Source organism: Lynx canadensis, chromosome E2 (assembly GCF_007474595.2).
Source record: "Lynx canadensis isolate LIC74 chromosome E2, mLynCan4.pri.v2, whole genome shotgun sequence".
Classification (NCBI taxonomy): Eukaryota; Metazoa; Chordata; class Mammalia; order Carnivora; family Felidae; genus Lynx; species Lynx canadensis.
The window spans coordinates 34378068-34403468 of NC_044317.1; the positions used below are offsets into that span (position 1 = coordinate 34378068).

The 25401-nt window shown below is 46.9% G+C and overlaps 1 protein-coding gene across 1 annotated transcript; it reads right to left on the reverse strand.

Moving 5' to 3' along the window:
• Positions 1–997: 997 nt before the first annotated feature.
• CE2H16orf78 (chromosome E2 C16orf78 homolog) lies at positions 998–17548 on the reverse strand. The gene is made up of 6 exons (XM_030299772.1): positions 17399–17548; positions 14316–14423; positions 13652–13766; positions 5525–5780; positions 3076–3190; positions 998–1600 (listed from the first exon to the last, which is right to left on the reverse strand). Exons 1-6 carry the CDS (start codon positions 17546–17548, stop codon positions 1559–1561), a joined length of 786 nt encoding a protein of 261 aa, XP_030155632.1. The 3' UTR covers positions 998–1558.
• Positions 17549–25401: the final 7853 nt, after the last annotated feature.

Genomic DNA, 25401 nt, shown 5'->3' on the forward strand with positions numbered 1-25401 from the left:
CACCACATTTTGCCGTCCACCTTCCCACACGTGGGACGGCCTCCAGCACCCAACCACCTGTCAACATGGTGTGTGTGGAGGGGGGGGTACACCCTCCAATATATCTCCTGTGATGGAACTTCTTTGGAGTATATACCCAGGAGTGGAATTGCCAGTCTCTGATGTCTGCGTGACTTCACCAAGAAAGCCACAACAGCCTGCAGTATCTACCGGCGAGGCTTGAAGCTCCTTTATTTCTGTATCTGGGCCAACACTGGCATTCCCCAGCTTACTAATATTTTCCAGTCTAATTAGGTATAAAGTGATACCTCATTGTTGTTTTAAATTGTGTTTCTTGTCCCCATTTTGGGGGAAAAATGGGCGCTTCAGAGAAGTGACATGCCCAGGGGTCCTCAGCTGGTGTATGCATGCTGGGCTTTGCCCACCCTCTCTGAGCTCAGGCTGCAGTCACCTGGGGTTCTGCTGCCCCTCACCTGGGCTTGACGGCTCTCCCCGCAGACGCCCCACTCTGTGGGTGCAGGTCTTCTGCTGTGGTGGAGCTCCACCTGGTGGCGCTGAGAGGGAACTACCGCTGTGGATGGGAGGGGGAGGGCGAGGGGGACGCGGGGGACTCTGAACCACCTCAGTTTTGAGGCTCCTGTTGTTTTTTAAAAGTGATTTTTCTAATTTTATTTTTGTATCGAGACATGATTAACATATCACATATTAGTTTCTGGTGCTTTTCTTGTGAGAATTTTCAAGATCCAAACATACAGCAACCCCCAAATATACAGCACTCCGTTATTAACCAAGGTCACCAAGATGTACACTACATCCCCAGGACTGGAAGCCTCTATCCCCTGGTCACCTTAGCCTCTCAGGTGGAGGGGACCCAAACTGCTTGCTTTTGAGGCTGTTGTTGTTTTTAGCAAACAAAACCAGAACTCTTGTTCGTATACTTTTAAAAATGTACTTTAATTAAAGTACGTATACCTGCCTAAAAGGCAGCACTCCTAAGTGTACAGTGAAAGAATGCCACATGTGAACCCCTGTGTGACCAGCACGGCAGATGCCGCTCCAGGCACTACCCACCCTCCTCCAGGGGCCGCCGCTATCCTGGCTTCTACCACGGTAGATTCGTCTTGCCTGGCGTGGGGTGAGGGTGGGGGGTGCTGTTGTATAGGGGAATCACACAGCTGTCCTCCTTTCTGTGTCTTGCTACTTTTGCGTGATATTGCGTGCTTCGTTCATCCGTATTTGCTCATTCTCGTTTCTATGCAGTATTCCATTGTATGAATACACTGCTAGTTAATCTTTCTGCTGATGGACGTTTGGGTTGAATCCAGTATTTGTCTGCATTGAATAAAGCCACTGTGAACGTTCTAGGACAGTCTTTTGGTGCGCATAGCTGTACAATCCTGTGAAGTGCGTATCTAGGAATGAATACTGGACCACAGCATCAGTGTGTAAACAAATTTTGTAGATGTTGCCAGTTTTCCAAAGCGATTGTACCCATCCCAATGGCGTTCTCTTTGCTCTACACTTTCCACTATAATTGGGATCATCCATTCTGGTGGTGTTAGTGGTATTGCCTTGTATTTTTCATTTGCATTTCTGAAAACTAATACAATTTCTTATGTTTATCGGTCACTCAGCTAACACTTTTGCAAGGTGCCTACATAAGACTTTTGCCCATTTTTGATCGAGTTGCCTGCCTTCTTCACATTGACTTATCAGAGTTAAAATACGGGCTCATCTGAGTGTGAGCTCTCTGTCAGATCTGTATTTTCCCACATGGGTCACCTGCCTTCTCACTCTCTCACTGATGTATTTGATGAGTGGAAGTTCTACTTTCAATATGATATAATTTATTAATATTTTATTTTCTTACAGAGGCTTTTTGTGTTTATTTATTTATTTATTTTGCCTATCCCAAGGTCATGGAGATTGTCTTCTATGTTTCTTCTAAAAGCTTTCACAATCTGCATCCATCTGGAACCTATTTTTGCATTTGGTGAGAGGCGGAGGGTTGATATTTTTTTCCATATGGACATTTAATTGACCAGCCTGATTTATTGAAAAGATTGTCTTTTCGCCACTGCACCACAGTGTCACCTTTGCCATAAACCAGGGGGCTGTACCTGTGTGACTCTGTTGCTGGTGTGTGTGTGTGTGTTTCTGTATCTGGTGATAACTGTTAGAAAGGGTAATGGCGAGGCCACTTCAGTTTATAAAATACACTGTGCTACAGATGGCACTCTCTGCCAACGGACCCTGGCTTGGGGTTGCTGATAAATGTTCTTTTCTCAATGTTGTCTGTGAATCTTGGGGCTCACTGTAGCTCATTTGGTTAGAATGTCAAGAAGCTGAACTGGAGACTCCCTGTGCCTGTGGAGCTCCCAGAGAAAAGCCCTGTGGACCCCAGAAGAGCACCCAGGTGGCCGTAGCAGCTGTGGGGTGGGGCGAGGTCTCTCTTCTGCATTCATTTACCCCTCTCTTTTCCAGTCCCTGCTGAACCCCAGGGGGAAGCTTGCAACCTGACTCTGTTGGAGCACCTGGGGTCTGAGAGGTGAGGGTCCCAGGGTAGCCCCTGTCTTGAGGGTCTGGGAGCAGCAAGCAGTCCCTTGAAGATGTAGCACTCAGCTCCCCACAGAATGAAGTTCCACAAGGGCAGGGGTTGGGGGGTGGTGTACAAAACCTGTGATGTGTGTGTGTCCCCAACCAGCCCCTCAGCCCTTTGTCCCTCCTGATGTCCCTCTGGGGACTCTGGGTCTCCAGTTCTCACTTTTTCCAAGACTCCTTTTCTAAGAAGCCCTTTCTAAAGAGTCTTCTTTTGGTGGGGAGAAAATCCACAGTCTCTCCCAAATCAGTTTTGATTTGGGTCAAGGACAAACGCTACATCAGTACAATGATTCATGCAGTCTGGCCTTGTTTTCTGATCACTACTGTCTAAAAGAGATGCACCAGGTCTGATGGCATGGGGTACCAGAAGATGTCACCTGGGGGGGCGGGGCAGGGATCCAACAGCAGAGGGAGCTTGCAGTGGCCTGGGGGAGGAGCTGCCTAAAGGGCCACGCTGGGGATTTTCGCGAACACCTTTTTAGCGTCTATCTCCCCTTCGACCATGTGGGGGTGGATGTCCACGTTCATGCCCGCATCCTTGCACAGCTTAAGCAAGGTTCGAATGTTGTTCTTGGACAACCTCAGGTATCTGTGCGAGATAAGGGCCAAAGAGGTCAGTTGAGGGTGGAGTCACTCTAGCTTCAAACTTTATTGACAAGAGCTTAGACTTAGGCAGCGTGGGATCTCTAAAGGGAATGGGCTCTGTGGACATTCTGGAGCTGACAGAGGTCTTATGAGAGAGTGGGACACCCCACAGAACTGATGGGAGTTTTTAACATTTATTTATTTTTGGGACAGAGAGAGACAGAGCATGAACGGGGAAGGGGCAGAGAGAGAGGGAGACACAGAATTGGAAACAGGCTCCAGGCTCTGAGCCATCAGCCCAGAGCCTGACGCGGGGCTCGAACTCACGGACCGCGAGATCGTGACCTGGCTGAAGTCGGACGCTTAACCGACTGCGCCACCCAGGCGCCCCAGGGAGTTTTTATTCGTATAACTCTTGGAAAGTAATTTGGCAACATAGATGCCAAGCTCCGCCCCTGTCCCCCCAAGTCCCTCCCTGCCAACAGTTCATGGTCTTTGACTCAGGAACTCCACTCAGGCCTTCAACGAATCCGAAGAAGAGAAGCCAAGGGGATAAAAAGCTATATAAATCAAAGTGTTCACTCTGGGGTTAGCAACAACAGGAAAAGAAGAAATTCCATCAGCAGAGGAATGGTTAAGCAAATAACAGAATATCCATTTCAAAGACTCTTCTGCCAAAGCTAACATGCCATTAGGAAAGCAGGTGCAATATGGTGGTCACGATACATTATGCCACGTGGGGAGAGATCCAATTGTCAGGGGTTCCATCACTGCCAGGTGTGCATAACCTCAGTGATGCCAAAGCCTGGGCCAAATACAGAACGGTGGCAATAAAAGCTGAGTAAATTGTGGGAAAGGGGAGTATTTTCTTATAATATCATTCAAACAATTTAAAAGTCTGGCCATTGATTTAAAATCTTAGCTAAAGCTCCACAATTCTAACTTACACTGGAGAGTGGAATTGGTCCCATCTATGCTGTGTGGTCTAGAGAGTATCTCTATTGTCATATCCTGAGAGCTTTGTATTCTACCAGCAGTCTTGACCTTGTTCCCAGCTTTAGTAAAGGAGGTAGTCCCCCTACTCAGGCCACCTGCTGGTTTCTTTGCTACAGTTGATGGGGGAAGAGCTGGATATTGATATAACCTTTGGGAATGGTCTCCCTCTCCTTCAAGATCTGCCCAGAGCTTACCTGGTCTTATAGCCATGTTAGATCCCACTCTCCAGCCCCATGTCGGGACTACTTTTCCATGACAGCACCAGTCAGGGTCTGCCCCTTCTGTCTGTGACCAGCACAGCTCTGGAAGATCTCACACAAATGTATGTGTGAGCACTCACTATCCCGTTATGGACAATTTCATCTTTTTCTTGGATGGCTTGTTGGATGCCATCTCTCCAAATATTCTCTCTCCCTCCTTGGAGGGTAGGGGTCCTGTCCAAATCTCTTTTCTGCCCACTATTGAGCTCAGGTAGGCTGTCTGTTGGCCAGAGTCCACTAGAATCACCCTGTCAGACTGAAAGCCATAGCCAAAGTCACCCATCCGTGGAGAGGTCAAGCTAGAAGCCCCCTTCAGTGGGGGAGGCTACCATTCTACCCATCCATCTCTCAGCCAGTCAGTGAGCAGAGCAGGACTTTGGAATGGGGTCACTGCGTGCCAGGCATCTGAAGCCAATCTTAACTCTACAGATGAGTTCACTGCTGTTCAGTCTACAGGACATCCACATTATTCTGTTGTCCGTTTCCCCTACTGAAGTTTCTGAATCTTATCAGTTACATCTTTACAGGAAAGGGCTTGGGAGGGGCGCTTGAATCTGGGGGCGGAAACCAGCAGGTCCTGATAAATGCGACAAAGAACAAGTGAGAAAGAAGACCTTTAGTGAGAACAGTAAACAGCAAATGGCTCACACTCTCTTCATAGTACCTTCTGGAGTCTAAAACCCCAAACATACAGTAGGTAGCCAACTGAGGAGGGAGGGTGGCTCCTATCACCAGCAACTTGACACTGCCGTGTGAAGGCCCTCAGAGGGATTTCCTGTTAAAACCAGGCCACAGACAACTCATTCTTTCATTGTGGATAATTCATGGTTTGTACTGTGAAACGTACAGAAATACTGCAGGGGTGGTGAAGGTGTCCAGAGGCGTGGCATCAAAATGGCAGCACCTAAATGTTGCGCCTCATCCAAGAGCTGGTACCCCAGCAGCTGGGGCTGCTGGAAACCCAGTGGCTTCGGCCCTGGGTCAGCCCTTCAGGACACAAAGACGGAGCCCCGTCCTGCCACCACCGCCCTCCCCTCCCCCGGGCTTAGCCCCGGTGTCTGAACCAGACTGTGGAGACTCACCGGCAGCTCAGCACCTCCTCCGGCTTCAGCATTCTCACGGTCTCCACCTTGGGCTCGGCGCCCTTCTCCATGAGGCTCTTCAGCTTGCGCTCGTAGGAGACCTCGGGCATCCTGCCTACCACCCAGTCTCTCAAGAGCGTCGACCTCCGAGTGCTAAAGAGAGGGTCCTGGAGCATGGGGTCAATGATGCTTTGTCGATGGTATGGCACGGACCGTTGAGTGGACTCCAGGACGATGGCATCCTTGATGTCTAGTTCTGAAATTGGACAGATGGCACAGCAGGGAGTTAGAGCCTGGTAGAGGTGAGAGGCAGGGCGGACAGGAAGGGGTGAGGCTGGCGAGTCTGCACGGGCTTCAAAAGATTGCCTGTTGTGAGATACGAGGTCACTTCAAGGTTTGCAGTCTCTTCTTGGCATTGGCTGAATTCTCACTTGTCTTTTCCTCCCTCCTTTCTCCCTGCCTCCCCCAGCTCCCTCCCCTTCCCTCTTGTCTTTAGTCCCCCTCTAGACCTTCTCTTCTTTCCCTCCTCACCTACAGGGAAACTTAGCCTAGAGGAGGTAGGGGAAGCTATCTGAAATCAACTCTGACATGGTTTTTAAAGGAAAAACAGATTATTAGATGAAAGGGGGAGAAAAGTATTGCAGGCAGGAGGAACAGCATGTGCAGCAGGAGGAACAACATGTGTGGCAGGAGGAATAGCATGTGCAGCAGGAGGAACAACATGTGTGGCAAGAGGAACAGCATGTGCAGGTATGAAATGGAAATGGGAAGGAGGAACAGCATGCACAAAGACACAAATGTATGAAATTAAATGGTGAGTGTCAGATGTTACCCAAATATGTGGTTTGGACTGAATTTAAATACTGTGGGGGCGAGTGTTTGGAGAATTTAATTTTTTTTCTTCTTGCTAAATTTGCCACTCGGAATTTTGCAGCTTATTTTTTTTTATTTTTATTTTTTTACTAATGAGAAGGGAATATATTCTCCCCATTTCCATTTCTGACTGGTATGACTAGTATAGAGAAAAGACTATTGCTTCACAATGTATTTTTTCTAGTCCGGTAACAACAAAACTGCATTCTATTCTTTCTTTACTAGAATTTCTTGAGTTTTAGAGACACGTAATCATACCAGGGGAACAATGAAAATAGCTTCCTTGTAACATTTAGAAAATGTATATACTGTTCTTGACATATTGCATTTGACAGATGTTCTAACACAATGTCAATAATGATGAGAGCAGTCATGCCTCATTTTGTTCCTGCTTTTAATTAAAATAATTAGCACTTTGTCATTTAGAATGATACTTGCCACTAGTTTTGATATGCTTTATAATATTTATCAGCTTAATAACTCTTAGGTTACATGGAGTTTTTATTAGTAATCATTGCTTGACTCTACTTACTGCTTTTCTGTCACTTACTGACATGCTCATATGGTTTTTCCTTTATTTCACTAATGGAATAAATTATGTTCTTAGATATTCTGATATTGATAATCTAACCTTTCCTAACCACTACAAGAAATCCCACTTGGTCATGGTGTGTTATTAATTTCACACATTGAAATAGTTGATCTATTTTCATACAGTTGGCATATTTGCTAAAATTTTTAAATTTTTTGCATCTATATTACTTCTTTGCAAATATTTTAATATTGTGGTTATGGTGCCTTGTGGGATTAATGCAGGGATATCTGTATGTTATATGGTCCAGAATAGTTGAAGTGATATCGAGATCATTTGTTCTTGAAAAGGTTAGATAGAACCAAATGTGAAGCCTTTTGTCCTGGTGACTTTTTCAGTGGGAAAGTGTCAACCACCTTTCAATTTTTACTTCAGAAATTGCTCTCCTCAATGTTTCTTTATTATATCAATTAAAAAAATTTTTAATGCTTATTATTTATTTTTTAGAGAGAGAGAGAGAGAGAGAAAGAACATGACTTGGGGAGGGGCAGAGAGAAATGGAGACACAGAATCCAAAGCAGGCTCCAGGCTCTGAGCTGTCAGCACAGAGCCCAATGCGGGGCTCGAACCCACAGACTGTGAGATCACGACCTGAGCCGAAGTCAGACACTCAGCTGACTGAGCCACCTAGGCGCCTATGATATCAATTTTAATAATTTAAAGTACGAGAGGAAATGATCTATTTCTTCTAGGTTTTCAAATGTATCAGAGAGAGGTGTATATAGTGTTCTATTACAGCTCAGTTCATGTATTTCTCATCTTTGCTTATACATTCTCTCCATACAAAATCTTCGACATTTTTGCTCTTTTTTTTTTTTTAAGTTTATTTATTTATTTGAAGAGAGAGAGAGTGTGTGCATACAAGCAGTGAAGGGCCAGAGCGAGGGAGAGAGAGAGAGTCCCAAGCAGACTCTGTGCTCAGTGCAAAGCCTGATGGGGAGCTCGATCTTACCGATTGCAAGATCATGACCTGAACAGAAACCAAGAGTAGTCGGACGCTTACCTGACTGAGCCACCCAGGCACCCCTACTCTTTTTAACGATGGTCACAAAAAGTTCATACTACTCGTCATTTGCTTTTTCAAAAAATTAGCTTTGTGGGGGGGCGCCTGGGTGGCTCAGTCAGTTAAGCATCCGACGTCAGCTTGGGCCATGATCTCAAGGATCCTGGGTTAGAGCCCCGCATCGGGCTCTGTGCTGACAGTGCGGAACTTGGAGCCTGCTTCAGATTCTGTGTCTCCCACTCTCTCTGCCCCTCCTTTGCCACCCCCTCAAAATGAATAAACATTATAAAAAATTAAAAAAAAAAAACTAGCTTTGGATTTTAACTATTGGCTTTTAACTATTTTTTAGCTTGGGTTTCATTAATCTCAGTTGGTATTTATTTAATGTATTAAAGCTCTCTTTTTCACATAAATTATTTCTTCTATCTTCTTGCAAATAATGGATTGCTACAAGTATTAGTTTTTTTCTTACATTTTTTTGTGTTATAAAGGTAAGAATTATTAGTTTTAGTTTTTACAATAAATTTTCTTCTGAGGCTAGATTCCGCCTTTGTTCCCATAGGTTTTCGTAAGAAACGGGCTTATTTTCATGAGTTTTCCCCCCCCCTCTGATACAGGGTATTTTAGGAGTGTATTTGTTCATTTATGACTGCTGAGTTGGGAGTATCTTTTAATTTAAATGTTATTTCTAATTATTGCTTTAGGATAATGCCATGGCCCTAGGATCTTTACTTTGTGAATGTTAACGTTTTCTTTGAGGTGAAAATGCAGATGAGTTTTGTAGATATTTTTTAGTCACATAAAAACGCATTCTCTGTTCAAATATAAAGTTAAGTCTGTTTGATCTGTTTGATTCAAAAAGAGGCATATAAAGAAATCAAAGAGGCATATTAGAATCTCCCACTATACTTGTATTTTTGTTAGAGTCTCTTTGCGGTTCTCAATAACTATGTATTCAGCTACTATATTTTTTGGTGTGTGTAGGCTTAGGTTTATTACTTATTCTCTTTAACATTTAAAAATATCCCTCTTTTACCTGACATGTTTCTTTTTAGCCTTAATTCCACCTCATTTGTTTGTCTTTCTTGTTATCTCTTGGCCTATTCTTTTGTTGTCTTTCCATATTAAACCCAATTTTAAGTGTATCTAGATTCTGATCTGTAAACCAGTTATTTGCTAGTTTGGGGTCTTTGCTCTCACCTAGGGCATTTTCTTTTTTCCTTTGTAAGTAGATTGTTCTCCTTGTAAGCTTGCAAGATTTCATCAAGAAAGTTTGGGAATTTTCCCGGGCTATGTCTAGGGGGAATGAGTCTAGACCTCCAACAGTTATATAAATTCAGGGACAGCAGCCTGGAAAGAGGCACACTGTGATTCACCCAAGGTCTCGTATGAGTTAGTGGCCGAACTGGGAGTCTGTATGCCCGGTATGGTGCTCTGCACTGACAGCCGGTCCCTGGCCAGGTGGCCTTAGCAGCCCTGTTCATGCGTAGTGCAAATTGGTACTATGTTCCAGAAGTATCATGAGCTGCTTATCCTCACCAACGCAAATGGGAAATCTCTTGGAGAAAGAAGCATAGCTTTTTCTGAGATATCTGAGTATCATCTAGGTCAAGGTAAGTCTCATGTAGGAAAGAAGAGTAGTAATATAAATGGTAATGATAATTAAACATCTGAACTAGCATTTATTGAGTGACTTCTGTGCCAGGCAGTGTTCAAGGAGCTTTCTGGGGGGGGGGGGCACTACAGTTGCACTGCCATATCGTGTCCATTTAACAAATGAGAAAGTTGAGGATCAGAGAGATTAAGTCACGTGCCCAAGATGCCATAGCGAATTAGTGATGGATCTAGGAAAATGTGAACCCAGGTTGTTGGTCCCTTTTTCTGGGCATCTGACCTGGCTACCACCTGGGCATAAATGACCCACATTCCTGAGTCTGTGGCTGAACAGATAAGTTAGATTTCTACTGGGCTGTAGTTGGGGCTCCAGGGGCTGACTCTGTGCTCATGGAGACAGAGGGTATCATTGCCCTCCAGCCCTCGGCATGAGGGATGCCCTCCTGCTCTGGCATCTACGGAATGCCCTGGGCCCCAGGGAGAGAAAACCTAGTGAATTCCCCTTTTCTAGGTTAGCCGGCTCAGACTTTGCCAAGATTTACTTTGGAAATGGGCTCCAATTTCTTTCCCAGGGTCTTTTATGGGACCATAGCCAGAATGACCTTTTACAAATTCAAAACCAACTTAGTGGCCCTCCACGCGGGCCAAGGGGTTGGTGAGAAAGGGGAAACAGAAGAGAGTGTTTTCAGGGAGTTCAAGTGTGGGGAGAAGGGAGTGGCCCGTGGCCCACAGCAGCAGCGTGGCAGCAGGCCAGTGCCTCCTGGGTGCAACAGCGTGGTGGTCATTGGCGGGATGGAGGTGGCATTTCAGCTGTTAGGAGGAGTGAATGGGAGCTTTTGTGAAATTGAGGCGGACAAAGATGAAGTGGTCTGCGTTGAAAAGCACAGTGCTCCCCGTGGGGGTCATCACTGATGTTTTCTATTGGCTGTGGGGTTCTGGAGCTGGAGGCAGGTCTGTGTCACTCATTCAGAACACATGGTGTGTTGGGGAGCCTGGGTGGCTCAGTCAGTTGGGCGTCAGACTTCGGCTCAGGTCATGATCTCGCAGCCCGTGAGTTCAAGCCCCGCATCGGGCTCTGTGCTGACAGCTCAGAGCCTGGAGCCTGCTTTGCATTCTGTGTCTCCCTCTCTCTCTGCCCCTCCCCCGTTCATGCTCTGTCTCTCTCTGTCTCAAAAATAAATAAACGTAAAAAAAAAAAATAAAGAACACACTGTGTGTCACAGATTTTGATTTTGTGGCCACCATACACTGAAAACGTGAATGAGTGGGAGTTGTTGTATCTGTACAGATAGAGTGGTCACACTCTAGTTCTGGAGGTGGTGGGGATCATCTGATGGCCATTCCCCACAGACTCTTGCTCAGCAGATCACACAGAAACATGGCAACAAGAGTACAAAGGCCTCACTCTGCAGATAGGGAACCCGGGACACCCGGGGGATCTGGCTCTTGACAAGGACACCAATGATCCAGGTGCTGCGTGGGGCCAGGGGAGGCCAGGACCAGGAGTTCTGGTCCTTACTTCATCCATATTTTTCTCCACTTGGACTCCTGCCATAGCCCATAACTGGCTCCATGTCTTTCCTAGGGCCTGCTTTGTCTTGAACTTGACTCCAAAAGCAGATCCTGCCCATTCATTTCAGGCCTCTTGCTAGCCTTCTCTGGAAGCTCCCCTTGTGTGCTCAGGCTCAGTCCTGATTCAGTGCCTGGGTGCCACATCTGGATGCCAAGGTGGTTCCTGGGTGCCTCTGAGCACCTGCTGCAACTGAGCACCTGCTGCCCCCCAGTGGCCACTTGTTGTATTGCATCAGGTGGGAGAAAAATGTCCCCTGTTGAACTGAGTGGATTTTGTCTTGCTGGGGCGGGGGTACTGCAAAGAACCAAAAAACCGCTTGCATTTTTGTGCAGTGTTGTGAAACGGATTATTTTATTAGCTGGTAGTGATTTTCTCTTAAGGAAGAAACTGCCTTTGTTTAGGAAATTATCTTGATAGACTCCTTTTGAGTGTGGAGTAAGACAGTAAAACAAAGGAAATTAAGTGATCCTTCCAGGTAAAAAGCCAATGGGAATTGTGGGGTGAGGAAAGCAGAGGATGGAGGAGAGGGAGAGGAAAAACAGAGGAAGAGAGGGGAGCTAGGAAGGCCCAGGAGTAGAGTGAGGACAGCAAAGTGCCCGGGGCAAGGGTGCAATTCAAGGAGGTGTTCAGTCTCAGGCTCCCGCAAGTGCAGAGTCAATACCAGAGAGTGAGTGCCTCCTTAAATCTTGTATCTGGAGGCCAGACTTGGGCTCACTTTAGTTCCAGTGCTGGGGTGAGTGGAACAGCTGGGAAAAGTAGGGAAAGGTAGCCAGGGGACATCTCCTGGTGGCTGGGGACAAAGGACTTGGACGAACCCTTAAGAGGGTTTTGTAATCAACTTCTGTTTTGTTTTCTGTAGAATTCTGCCATGAAATTCTTTTCCTTTGTTGCCCTAAACTTCAGTAAAGTCTGTTTACACACAAAGGCTTCCTGTGAGAGGTTTTGGGGGAAATGAAGGACATGGGGCTGTGTCTGCTCTGGCAAGGGGCAGGGAAAAGGGAACCACCACTGGAATGGAGATCTGCAGATGCTCAGGGGCTCAGCGGGAGCCAGACTTGACTCTGGGAGTCACAGAAAACTCTAGGGCCTATGCCAATCTAGTTGCAAAGATGGCGCACAGAGTTCCTGTACACTCTTGCTCAGTTTCTCCTCATGTTAACATCTCACACCAGCAGGGAATATTTGCCAAAAGATAATTAACAAATTAACCTTGGCACATAACAGCGTCTTTGGATTTCACCAGTTTTTCCACCAAAGTGTTGTTCTAGAATTCAGTCCAGGATTCTGCACGGCATCTAGAGCCAATCATATTGAAACCTGACAGGCAAGTGAGCGCAGTTGGGTTACGATGGCTTTGGTGTATTCAATGAAAAGGAAAAGAGGGCATTTTGCTGGGCACGATGGGAGTAATTTTGGATGGGAGGCCTGCCAGCCCCTACTCAAAAGCTTTCGGCCACTCCTCCCACTTCTTTTGCCAGACACCTCCTCTCCAAGAAGCCAGGCACAATAAATGCAACTGTTTTTCCGACACCGTGGTACAGCCCACCTGAGAATTTTAGCATTTTTTTCCCTTAGAAACAGCCGCCGCGGGGCGCCTGGGTGGCGCAGTCGGTTAAGTGTCCGACTTCAGCCAGGTCACGATCTCGCGGTCTGTGAGTTCGAGCCCCGCGTCAGGCTCTGGGCTGATGGCTCAGAGCCTGGAGCCTGTTTCCGATTCTGTGTCTCCCTCTCTCTCTGCCCCTCCCCCGTTCATGCTCTGTTTCTCTCTGTCCCAAAAATAAATAAAAAACGTTGAAAAAAAAAAAAAAAAGAAACAGCCGCCGCCACCATTTATTGACCACCTACTATGTATCAGGCTACATGCTTTATATGCCTCATCTCACTAAAACTCTATTGTGAGGCAAGTCATGTTATTGTTGCACATTCTAGATGTGAAAACTGGCCCCTGCAGATGGAGAGACTCACCCCGGATTATACAACTCCAAGTTCACTACAGAGCTGTTCGAACCCAGGCAGCCTTGGGAACTGAGGATCTGGCATTACCTAAGCCGACTTCTTCCTGGGTGTGAGCGACACCTGGCGGGTTTTGGGCCAGCAGGAGTGGTGCCTCGTATGTCACACTGACATTGTCACGGTACCTAAACCAGTGAGATAATCTGGAGCTCACGAGGTTGCCATCATCAAACTGGCTTTTAGGAACCTGGGGTACACTCTGCTGGCACCCTGAGAAGAGAACCCCCAGGTGTGGGCAGAGCCTGGACATCCACGCGCTTGCCGTCCAGGTCGCGCCTTTTGTGGTGTGATCCCTAAAGAGCCACGTGGGGCTCCACAACGGTCCAGGGCTGCTGGGCTGGCATGGAACCTGCTGCTTTGACAACAGTGTGGGCTTCCTGTAACTCTGAGAGGTGGGCAATTACGAGGGACGACTCTGGCATCCCATCTTCCCGTCTTAGGGTAGGATGCTCCCCTTACCAGATTTCTTGGGGTTGTCCCTGGAGTAGCTGCCAGGAACCAGGCTGAGGCGTTTTCCCTTTAGCTTTTGGTACATGACATGGTCCTTGTCCTTCTTGGTGCCTTGCTCGGGGGTCTTGGAGGGGAGCGGGAGACAAGTCACTCCACGAGGAACAGGGCTTGGCGTGGCCTCCTCCACCCTCAAAATGAGTGATTTCAGGGGTTCGCAGAAAGGCAGGCAAAGGGGCCAAAGGAGAGACTGCTCTGGGCCTGAGGCAGGTGAAGGGGCTGGGGTGGTAAGTTGGCACCTGCTCACCCACACGTGACTTTTGGTCCCTGCTACCTCGGAGGGAGTCCATGAGGGGTCACAGAAGCTACAGCCGTCGGGGACGGGGGGGGCACTTAAGCCTGGCTGTTCTCATCTCTCAGCCTCTCAGATGGCATTCCTGAATGGTCTGGGGACGGCAGTGAGAGGAAGGCACCTGGCAAGAATGACCTTCTACCACAGGAGTGCCAGCATCCATGGGGCTGGTGGGGTCTGGAGGGGGGAAAGGGGAGGGGATTCATTTGTGTGTTAGTGTGGAGCAGGGGTGGATTTTAGAGCCTTAAACTGAAAAAAAGTGTAGCCAGGTACTGTACAGGGGTGGAGCACGTACCCCTTTTCAACCCAGGGAACCCGTGTTACCTTCTCAGAGAAGGCTGCCTGGTGGTTCCCTTTCTGCTTTTTGGGGATGCTTCGGCCTTTCTTTTCTTCCTTCCCAGTTGTTTTAGGGGGTACCGCCCAGTTGGGTTTCTGTTTTTGAAAAGACAGGATTGCACTGTGGCTGCCCCCACAGAGGGGTGGCTCTGTGGAGAGCGGGCTGCACCCTCCCCACTTCTAGATTTGGCTGGCTCCCACTCTGGCACTTCTGTCCCCCCCCTCCCGGATCCCCCCACAATTGTCCTTCTGCCTCCAGACACGCCCTGCTGTCCACGACACTCTGCTTCTAGAGAATGACCTAACTCCCAGGTCTGGCTGTCCCCCCCCACCTCAGAACCCATCACTAGCTCCCTCTTACCCTCTACACAATGGCCCCTCTCTCCAGCCTAGTAGGAATTCCTCCTGGCCCCCAAATGACCTGTGTAGCTGTGACTTTCCTGCCATGGCCTCCAGTCTGAAGCCACAGGAAGGCCTTCTTGTCTTGGAGTCCAGCCAGAACATGCCCTCTGTCCGCAGATCTCCCTTCTGTCCCAACCCCTCCCCATTCCGTCATATGACTTCACCCCGCCTTTCTCCTTCCCTGGGCGCTCCTCTTGGTGGCTGTGGACTTCCTTGCGCGCATGCCTAGGCTCCTACCCCACTGGGGCATTGGGGAGGACACAACAGGGAGCTCTGGGGTCCAGTGGGGAGGGCCCCACAGAGGGGCATCCAGGCCAGCCTACAAGGAGTAGGGGTGCTGGAGCTCCTCAAGGAAAGCTGAATTGGCTGGGTCTGCACCTGCAGTGTGCTGCTTGTGGTTGTGGGGACACGGCGGCTGGGGCTGGCTTCCAGGTCAGACACCCATGGGAATCCTGCTCTATTGCTGGGGGCTGAGCAATCTGGGGCAAGCGACTGCTCTCTCGGCAGCTTGGTTTCCTCATCTGAAGATGGAAGCAGTAGTAGGATTTATCTCCTAGGGTTATTTTGAGAACTTAATGAATGTGTGGTGCCAGGGGAAGGGAGAGGAGGCCACAGACGTCCCCCCTCCAACCGCCTTTACTAAAGCCCCCCCGCCCCCAACCCTCAATCTGTGCTGTCTGGGACCTGCCACGGAAGCATCGCTTTCTCAGGAGCTTCTTCAAAATCCGCGTGCCTCGGGGAAGGATAAGAATGCTTGAAGATTTCAGTGTATTTTCAATTTAAATTTGTTCCCTCCCTGAGTCCAAAATTATTTCCAGTAAAAAGCCACATAAAAGGTAAAGCTGCGAAAACACTGGAATATACTCTTCATGAGAAGGGACTTCGTCTGTTGATCACAGAAGTGAATATAAATCTCTGTGATTGATACTGAGTTCTGAGCGGCCCAGCAGTCAAAAAGGGGGGCCAAGAGGGTAGACCATCCGTAAATCATTAGCACCTTAATGTAAAATATGTTTCTCAGACGTGTTTTAGTATGTCTGGTGGAACTGGAACTCCGGATCTTTCTGCATATGAATGAGGAGCAAGCACATACACGGATGAGAACTTTTTGGAAAGTCAGGGGCCGCTAGAGAGGCTGAAGCAGAGAAGTGGAGGTGGTTATGGGGAGTTGACCTGACAAAGCCCCTGAGCGTGAGAACTGGATTAATCTGAGTTTGAGACCTGGCTTGACCCTTCATTAATTCTGTGAGCTCAAGCAAATTGCTTCCCTGCACCTCACTCAGCTTCCTTATTACGTCAATTCCGCTGAGGGGTAAGAATGGTGCCCACCGTGTGGCCCTGCTGGGGGCAGTTGACAAGATAACTCATGTGCAAGGCTAAGCACAGGGCCTGGCACACAGTAAATGCTTAATAAGCATTAGCATCATCCTACGTAATGCCATTTTCCACCCGTTTTTCTCTGGGGGCCAGAGAATTCAAGATCAGGGGGTATCCTCTACAGAGGAGACCACTTTCTAAGGACATGGCTTGATTTTCCATAGATGGTGGGCCTGGGGGAAACTGAGGCAAAACTGGTTGCCATAGTTCCTGGAGAGAGAGGGAGTGTGGTGCTAGTGGGGCTACAGGCTGAATGGTGTTTCCCCTCCCCTCCCCCAATTCATATGTTGAAATTCTGACTCCCGGTGTGATGGGGGTGTTAGGAGGTGAGGCTTTTGGGAGGTGACTGGGTCATGAGGGTGCAGCCTCCACAAGTGGGATTAGTGCCCTTGTAAAAGAGACCCCAGAGAGCTCTCCCATCTCTTCCTTCCTGTGAGGACACAGCGAGAAGGTGGCCATCTATGAAGCAGAAAGTGGGCCCTCATCAGACACTGAATCTGCAGGCACCTTGATCTTGGACGTCCCAGACTGTCAAACTGGGAGACATTAATTTCTGTTGTTTATAAGCCGAGTCTATGGTATTCTGTCACAGCAGCTGAAGAGGACCAAGATGGGTAGATTAGAACTCGTTGGGATACCGGGTAGAAAGGAGGAGGTATGTTAGCAGGAGTCCCAGTGGGATAACAGTGGAGACTGAATGCCCTTTGACCCTGGAGCCATCATAAAGACGCAAGCTTCTGGGGACAGTGGGGAGGGCCCATTCTGCCACCCTGGAGATCTTAGAAGCTATTGTCCCTAAGCTCTTCTAGAACACTGACCAAGACAACCTTAACGCCCTCCTCACCCCAATGAAACTAGAGAGGTTCCTTCCTGGCTCTGGGCCCAGGACCTCTCTTTCCTTTTCCTTCAGAAAACCAGCACTTGTAAATTCTTTTCCTGCCCCTTTGAGATGTAAATCTTCTTCTCCCAGACTCTTGCCAGTTTCAGAATCCAGGAATATTTTTCTCAAGGACCTGGAAGCCATCCCTTTGAAATGAAATCATCTGGAAAGATAGCACCCCCTCCTCCGGGTCTCTGTGGGAGGGTAGGAGGCTAACTACCTGGGTGACAGTTGGCACAGCCGGCCTAACCACCTGGACAACCTCCCCTCTGCCCCGAGTGCTTCTCTATTAGTTCGCCCAGTGCTTAAAGCTCCTCCCACCTTTTGTTTCCTGGGAGGCTCAGTTCCATGTCTCCCTATTGTAATAGTGTTGAGTCCGGCTCCCTGGAGAGTCTTTCTGCCAAGTACACACCTGGAAAGTTTGCTTTTTCTTCCCCTGCCTGCGTTGCAGCCACTCCAGCACCCGCGTGAGGTCGGACATCCGCCTCTCCTCCGAGGTCCTCCACATGGACTTCCTCTCTGTGGGCATTGAATCCTTTAAGTTCTCGGATGGCTCTGTCATTCTGAGGTCTTGGTTGTGCCTGGGGTGGGCAGATGGCACTGTCATAGTTAACCCCCCTGTCTCCGGTGGGGTTCTGGCCTGGTGGTGGAAAGGCCTTTCAGGTGGAAAGGTGTGGCCTTTCGGATGTGAACATAGGCCAGCAGCTGGGATATTGGCCTTCAAAGGTGGGAGGTCTAGGGGGTGATTGTGAGGTCACTGTTAGGCTGGCCTGGGGGGTCAGGGTGGGGTGCAGTACTGGCTTCCACACACGGTCATTGCCTCTCCACAGGCACTGTCCCTTATCTGGACTCTGCCACAGCCTCTCCTCTTCCACTGCCATGAAGATCTTAAAGGTCAGTTCACATACCTCCCTTTCTCACAAAACTTCAATGGCTCCCTGTAGCCTACAAAAAAAAAATCTATATTCCTTAGTTTGGTATCCAGGCTTTCCACAATGTACTCTAATTAGAATGAAGATTTTTTTATAGCCTCAGTTACTTTTCTGTTCATTGAACAGATAGCTATCAGATGCCTACTAGGTGCCAGGCACGGTGCTGGGGATACAGACATAGCCAGACCTCCTAAAACATATGGGCCAGTGGGAAAGACAAAGCAGCAAATAATTGTTCTATGAGTCCATAAGCACAAATAAGAATGAGGGCTCTGAAGGAAAGAAATACAATGCTGTGAAAGAACTAGATTTGGATGGGTCGTGGGAGGGTCGCGACTCACTCAAGCATGGAGCTAAAGGGTAAATAGGTCTCAATGGGGCTCTGGACCAGAGGGATGAGCATGTACAAAGGCCCTGTGGCAGGATGGGAGCACAGCAGACTTGAAGTATAACAGAAGCACAAAGGCTAGAGTACCAGGTAGTGAGAAATGATGCTGGAGAGGTGGGCTAAGGCCAGACCAGACAGGACCTTAGAAGTCACAGGTTTGCTCAGACTCGCAAGGAAGAGGAAAACAAGCGATTCAAAAAGAGGGGAGGGACTGACACAATCAAGCTCCCTTTTTGGTGTTACTAAACTTTTGTTGAAGGAAGCTGTGTATAAATAAATGTGCCAGGCGCATCCGGGTGGCTCAGTCGGTTAAGCATCTGATTCTGAGTTCAGCTCAGGTCATGATCTCATGGTTTGTAAGTTTGAGCCCCGCATCAGGCTCTGCACTGACAGTGTGGAGCTTGCTTGGGATTCTCTCTCTTCCCCTGTCTCTCTGCCCCCTCCCTCCCTCGCTTACTCTTTCTCTCTCTCAAAATAAATAAATAAACTTAAAAAAGAACATTAAAAAATCTAATTAAAAGAGAAAGAAAGAAGAAAGAAAGAAAGAAAGAAAGAAAGAAAGAAAGAAAGAAAAGAAATGTGCCAGAATCACAAATGAAGACATCTGTATAACAATTTCCCCAGAATTCCTCCTTACAGCTCCTGCTGGTCAGGGTCTCCCTCTGAGGGTAAACACTATTCTAACTTCTAATTTCATAGGTTTGTTTTGTCTGTTAGAGTTTTATATCAATGGAATCATATTACATACAGTTTTTCATATCTGGCTTCATTCATTTTACAAATATATTTGCAGGATTTTAGCAATGAATTCTATTAGTCTTTGTGTATGTGGAAATGTCTTTATTTTACTTTCATTTTTGGAGAAACATTTGCTGGATAATAGAATTCTTGGTTAACAGTTTTCCCCCCAGGATTTTGTATATGCCATTTCACTGCCTTTTGCTTTCCACTGTTTTGTATGGGAAATCATCTGGTAATCACATCATTGCTCCCCTGCACATATGAGTCTTTTTATTATTATTATTATTTTGATGATTTTTTCTCTCTGTTTTTGTCTTAAAAAATTTTTTTAATGTTTCTTTACTTTTGAAAGAGAAACAGACAGAGTGTGAACAGGGGAGGGGCAGAGAGAGGGGGAAACACAGTATCTGAAGCGGGGTCCAGGCTCTGAGCTGTCAGCACAGAGCCCTACACAGGGCTCAATGTGGGGCTCAAACTCATGAATTGTGAGATCATGACCTGAGCTGAAGTCCAACACGTTAACCAACTGAGCCACCCAGGAGCCCCTGTTTTTGTCTTTTAAATGTTTGCTATGATGTGTCTGGGTGTGGATCTCTTTGTATTTATCCTCCTTGAAGCTTCTTGAACTTTTGGGATAATGTATTTAATGTTTTTCATGAGATTCTGGAATATCTTGGCCATTTTTTCCATAATGTTTTTCTGTTCCTTTCTCTTTCTATGTCTGGGAGTCTCATCATGCATCTGCTGACATGCTTATTGTTGTACCACTGTGCTCCAAAGTTTTGTTCATTTTTCTTCCATCATTTTTTTCCCCTGATCCTTAGATTGGATAATTTCTATCCATCTATCTCCAAGTTTGCTAATTCTTTCCTTGGCCATATATAATCTTTCGTTGAGTCTTTATAGCATATTTTCATTTCAATTGTACTTTCAACCCCAGAATTTTCCTTTTTAAATAAATAACTTTTGGGGTAGATTCCCATGGTTCATCGCTTACATACAACACCCAGTGCTCATCCCAACAAGTGCCCTCCTCAATGCCCATCACCCATTTTCCCCTCTCCCCCAAACACCAACCCAAAAACCAAGAGCACACTTTACACACTGTATGTTAACCAATTTGATAATAAATTATATTAAAACAGTAAATAAGTAAATGTTGAAAACAAAAAAATAAACAAAACAACACACTTGTATAAATTGCACAGATAAAATTAGCATTTCTACAAAATTAAAGTAACTGTTATTTTGTTAGAAAAAATAAAATAAAAAATAAAAAATATACTTAGCTGTCTTCAGTTGGGTCATTTAAAAATTATAAGAGTGTCTTGATATAATATTCCTTTGTTGCAAAATTCTTCTATTAAATTTCACTTATCTTTTAAAAAATAATCTCTGTCTCCTTATTTAGAATTTATGTTGATTCATTGTTGTCATACTTTCATTTAAAATTTTAAACATGATTTGTTTTAATTCTTTGCCATATTTGTAGTAGCTATTTGAGGTCTTTGCTAAATTCAACATCTGCAAACACTCAGAGACAGTGTTTATTGACAGGTATGTGTCACACTTTCCTGTCTCTTTGTATATCTTGTAATTTTTTACTGAAAACTGGACATTAAGAAAAATTGTAGCAACTTTGGATTCTGATTCCTGCCAAGTTTATTGTGGCTTTTTTTTCCCATTTATTTATCTGTTTAATAACTTAGCTAGGCTCTGTGAATCAGACAATCCCTGTCTGGGAATCTGGGAATCCTGTCTTCCTGATGGTGTGAAGTCCCTGAAGTTTCTGATTAAATTTTTTGTATTTTTGTTTTTATATTTAAGCCTAGCTTCCTGATTGCTTCTGTGTCTGCATATCTGCATATCTGTCTGCAGAGAGATTGTGCTCGAATACCTCCAGCCAGTAAGCAATCTGTCGTCTGTTGAGGAATCTGTGTGTGGACAGGGGGGCTGTGTCAGCTCTCTTAGTACTGCGTTATTGTTTATTTTTGCACAGTTTATTATTGAAGAGTTCCTGTGGGTCAGGATTCTGGGTGTACCTTGGTTGGGTCCTCTGACTCAGGCTAAAATCAGGTGTGAGCCAGGTTACGGTAGACCATCTGAAGGACTAACTGGGGGAGGCTCTACCTCCAAGTTCCTGATCTGGTTCTTGGCAGGACTGGGTTCCTTGCAGCTCATTGACCTGAGTTCTTCCTTTGCTGGCCATTGGCAGAAGGCCACCTTCAGTCTCTTGTGACATGTGACTCTCCATAGGGAAGCTCACAACATGGCAGCTCACTTCATCAGGGCAGCAAGGGAGAAGAACCAGAGAGAGAATGAGAGCAAGGGAAGTCATTTTTTTAAAACCTAGCCTCGGAAGTGACACCCATCACTTCTGCTGAGTTCTGTTTATTAGAAGCAGGTCACTATGTGCTGGCCTCACCCAAAGGGAGGATTACATAGGGTACTAATCCGAGGAGGTAAGGATCACAGGGAGCCATTTTAGAAGCAGCTGATAACAGGAACCCACTCAAAACTCAGGCCATTTTCATGTGTTTTCTGTCGTTTACTTTCTGCTGGACTCTTTCTCATCTTTGCACACACACACAGCCTAGGGGTTAGCCAGGAGTGTGTGGTTGCTTGGGCCTTCTGTGGTTTGCACACTGCGTGCACGCAGCTTTAGCCAGGAGTATGTTTGCCCCAAGCACAACCGGCAGCCTCGGTCTGGTGGAGCTGGTGGCTCTTGTGCTTTTCTGCCTTGGAGATTTTCACGGAAGCCTACAAGGCTGCCAAGGGTGGGTGCCGCTTACTGCCCCCAATCCAGTGATTCCCTTTTAGCCAAAGCAGAGAAACTGCCCCACACTGGTGGGACCTCTGTGCTTGCAGCTGGGAGGAGGGGCTGGGAGCAGCTTTGGGCAGGAATGCCACAGATGTTCACGGTTATTGCCCAACTTTCTGGTTTGCAAGCACAAATACTGCTCCAATCGTGGTATGATGTCCGGAGTGCTATGTGGTTGTTTTGATCAATTTTGTCCAGCTTTGTAATTGCTTTTAGGGGAGAGGATTTGCTATGTCCCTCCTCAGCCGTAGGTGGAAGTCCCCTGCCAATACACCTTTTATATAATACATTTTGTAAGACCCCCTTTACTGTGTTAACATAAAACTCATATATAATTTAGCCTATTTGCATACACATACTAGTCCTCCAAACTAATATAAGGGAGAAATTTTTTAAAATGTATACAGTCTCCCTTTGGGTCTATGTCAATATTTTATTTCATTTTTTAAAGTTTATTTATTTTGAGAGACAGAGAGTGGGAGCAGAAGAGGGGCAGAAAGAGAGGGGCAGAAAGAGATGGCTGTGCTATCAGCTCACAGCCCAAAACGGGGCTCGAACTCACAAACTGTGAGATCATGACCCGAGCTGAAACCAGGAGTCAGATGCTCAACCAACTAAGCCACCCAGGTGCGCCACATCTCAATATTTTAATATTTGGTCACAAGTAAAATAGAAGGAAATCCTCCAAGTTTTTCAAATGCCTCTCAGGGAATGTTGCAACCTCTCTAATGAAATAATGAAAAAATCGATTGTAATCAATCAAGGGTAGTTGGGTGGAGGCCGTGTACAGTCCCCATTGAGCAGGGGCTGTGTGTGTGGGGTGGGAGGCAATGATTAATAGGCATTGATACAGTGAGTAGGTAAGTGAATGAGTGAGAGAGTGAATGGACAGGACAACACATGCGGGCCTCTTCACCCCAGGTTTCTCATCCCCAAATCTGCAGTAGAAATCAGTGTCCACATGTTTCTAGAAGACCTGTTCTGGGGTGGAAATTGGGTTGCCAGAACTCTATGTTTGTGAACATGAGTATTAGTATTCTCTTTCGGCTACAGCCATCTTAAAAGAAACCAGAGGTTAGGAGACCCAGGACCCAGAGGATCATCTCATGGGACAGGAGATAACTCAAATCAAGGAGCATTTATGGGTGTGTCTCTGGTGCCAAGCACTGTCCTGGGCAGTGAGGGAGGGGGGGAGTGTAGAAATCTGGGGCACCTGGGTGGCTCAGTCAGTTGAGCATCTGACTTCAGCTCAGGTCATGATCTCATAGTTTGTGAGTTTGAGCCCCACATCAGGCTTGCCACTGTCCATGCAGAGTCTGCTTCAGATCCTCTGTCCCACTCTCTCTCTGCCCCTTCCCTGCTCATGCTCTTTCTCTCTCAAAAATAAATATACATTAAAAAAAATTAAGTATAGTCAGTTCCTGCTCTCATGGAGCTTATTGTTTCCCAGGGGAGACACCTGCAAAGCCTTGTGAGCATGGTTTTGTCTCCCACTGCCCCCTCCACTGCTCCCCCTTGTAGTTTGGGTGAACAAACACCATTCCAATTTGAGGGACGGGACCAGGTTGGTGTAAGCCAATCAATACCCTGAGTTCCCCAGGCTAGAGTGATTGATGCAAGAAGGGCCCAATCAGCATAGAATTGGGAGCTTCATTAGGAATGTGAAGAAGACTCCTCTGTGAATGGTGGGGTGTATGGATGTGAAGCCTGGAATGGTGGTGGTCATTTTGGTCTGGTGAGGAAGGGAAGCTACAGTGAAGATAAAACACCAAAGAGTCAAGAGACTCACTGAAAAACTGAGCCAGTGTCTGAGATTTTCAGACTTAAATTATTTTTTATGTTTATTTATTTTTGAGAGAGAAAGAGACAGAGTGCAAATGGGCAAGGGGCAGAGAGAGGAGACAGCAGGCTCCAGGCTCTGAGCTGTCAGCACAGAGCCTGATGCAGGGCTTGAACTCATGCACCATGAGATCATGACCTGAGCTGAAGTTGGAAGCTTAACTGACTGAGCCACCTGGGCACCCCCAGACTTAGAAAATTTATTTATTTATTTATTTATTTATTTATTTATTGAGTGTGTGTGTGTGTGTGTGTGTGTGAGTGGGGGAGGGGCAGAGAGGGAGAGAGAATCCCAAGCAGGCTCCACACAAAGTGCAGAGCCCAACTCGGGGCTCAATCTCATGACCTGAGCCGATATCAAGAGTCTGATGCTTAACCGACTGAGACACTCAGGCGCCCCTGAACTTTTCAGACTTTTAATGAGCTGGAGTTGTGTTTCCTCTTACTTGCAATAAAAATCTTTCAGGTGATAAAAATAGCTAATACAGGGGAGATGGTAACATGTAATAGTGATGGAGGGCATGGTGACGTCTCCTGGGTGGGGAGGCCATCAGAGAAGACTCCACCAAGAAAGAAGTCAAGCTGGGTCTTGAAGGAATCAGAGGCTTCGACAAGAGGAGAATTACATTCTCTTTGGAGGTAACGGCACCTACCAAGGTATGAAAGTGTACAGGGAGGAGGAAATAATCTGTGTCTAAAGAGGGGAGGCACGGGGACAGGGAACAGAGCCAGAGAATGAAGACGGTGAAATGTTTTGCTGCTTTAGAAAGCTCATTCATTCATTCATTCAACAAGCAGCTCTTGAATGCTTCCAACCAGCCAGGTACCTCTGAGTGATGTGAGCAGAAATGGGGGCGGGCGGGGAGGAGAGTGGGCACGCTGAGCCAGAGAGACCCAGGAAGACACCATGCATATGTACAGGCAGCATCGAATAGACCACGGCTGCTGATAAGCTGGGATCCCAAGTCCAGAGTAGGGCCTGGAATTGCGTTGCAAGAAAGAAATGAAGCCTTGCAGACAGTGTTTTCCCCACCACCACCAAGTGGTACCTATTGAAATGAATTGCAAATTGAGGAAGCTCCAGTGTCAAGAAAAGTGTGAACATACCTCCAACCTCTCTGGCTTAGGCTGGGGGTGGGGATATATGGGGATGAAATCAGCGGATTTTTCCACCTGGTGCTGCACGGTTTATGTAGTGATGGGCTGTCTTTTTTACTTTGCCCTCCTTTCTGGCATTTTAATACCCAGTATCATTGCAATACTCAAGGGCCATTTAAAATATATATATAATCTTATTAGCAAGAACTGCTTTACTGTGGCTGGCCCAACCAAGTTCCAGAGCACAGCCATAGGTCCCCAGTCTCAGCAGGGTGTCCGAGGAGGGTGGCTCTGATTCTCAGAACACCACATCTGCCCTAGTTTTCCAGGACACTCCAAGCAAATGTCTCAATTAGGCTGCAGGATGGATGTACTGTGGAGTGGGCTGTGATTTGCATATTCACGGCCCTGCAGTCTCCTTCGTCCTGAGAGTGTCCTTCCTTTGCTCAGCAGGGCCCCAAGGAGGCTGCCAGGGCCTTCCAGGGGCCAGGCCTCAGGGCTGGATGGCTCTGAGGGTGAGGTAAAACACGGAGCAGCATGGAGCTAGGAAGACTTGGCTGGTCAGGGAGCCAGAGGCCCAGGTACGAGGCCCATGC

Bases quoted from the DNA above. Each gene is read 5' to 3' on its own strand.
- CE2H16orf78 (XM_030299772.1), bottom strand. From the start codon at position 17,548: ATGACAGAGCCATCCGAGAACTTAAAGGATTCAATGCCCACAGAGAGG. The intron at 13,767-14,315 runs GTAACACGGGTT...CTCCCCTCCAAG, and splicing joins AGGCAGCCTTCTCTGAGAAG to ACCCCCGAGCAAGGCACCAA. The intron at 5,781-13,651 runs GTAAGGGGAGCA...GTCCAATTTCAG, and splicing joins GGACAACCCCAAGAAATCTG to AACTAGACATCAAGGATGCC.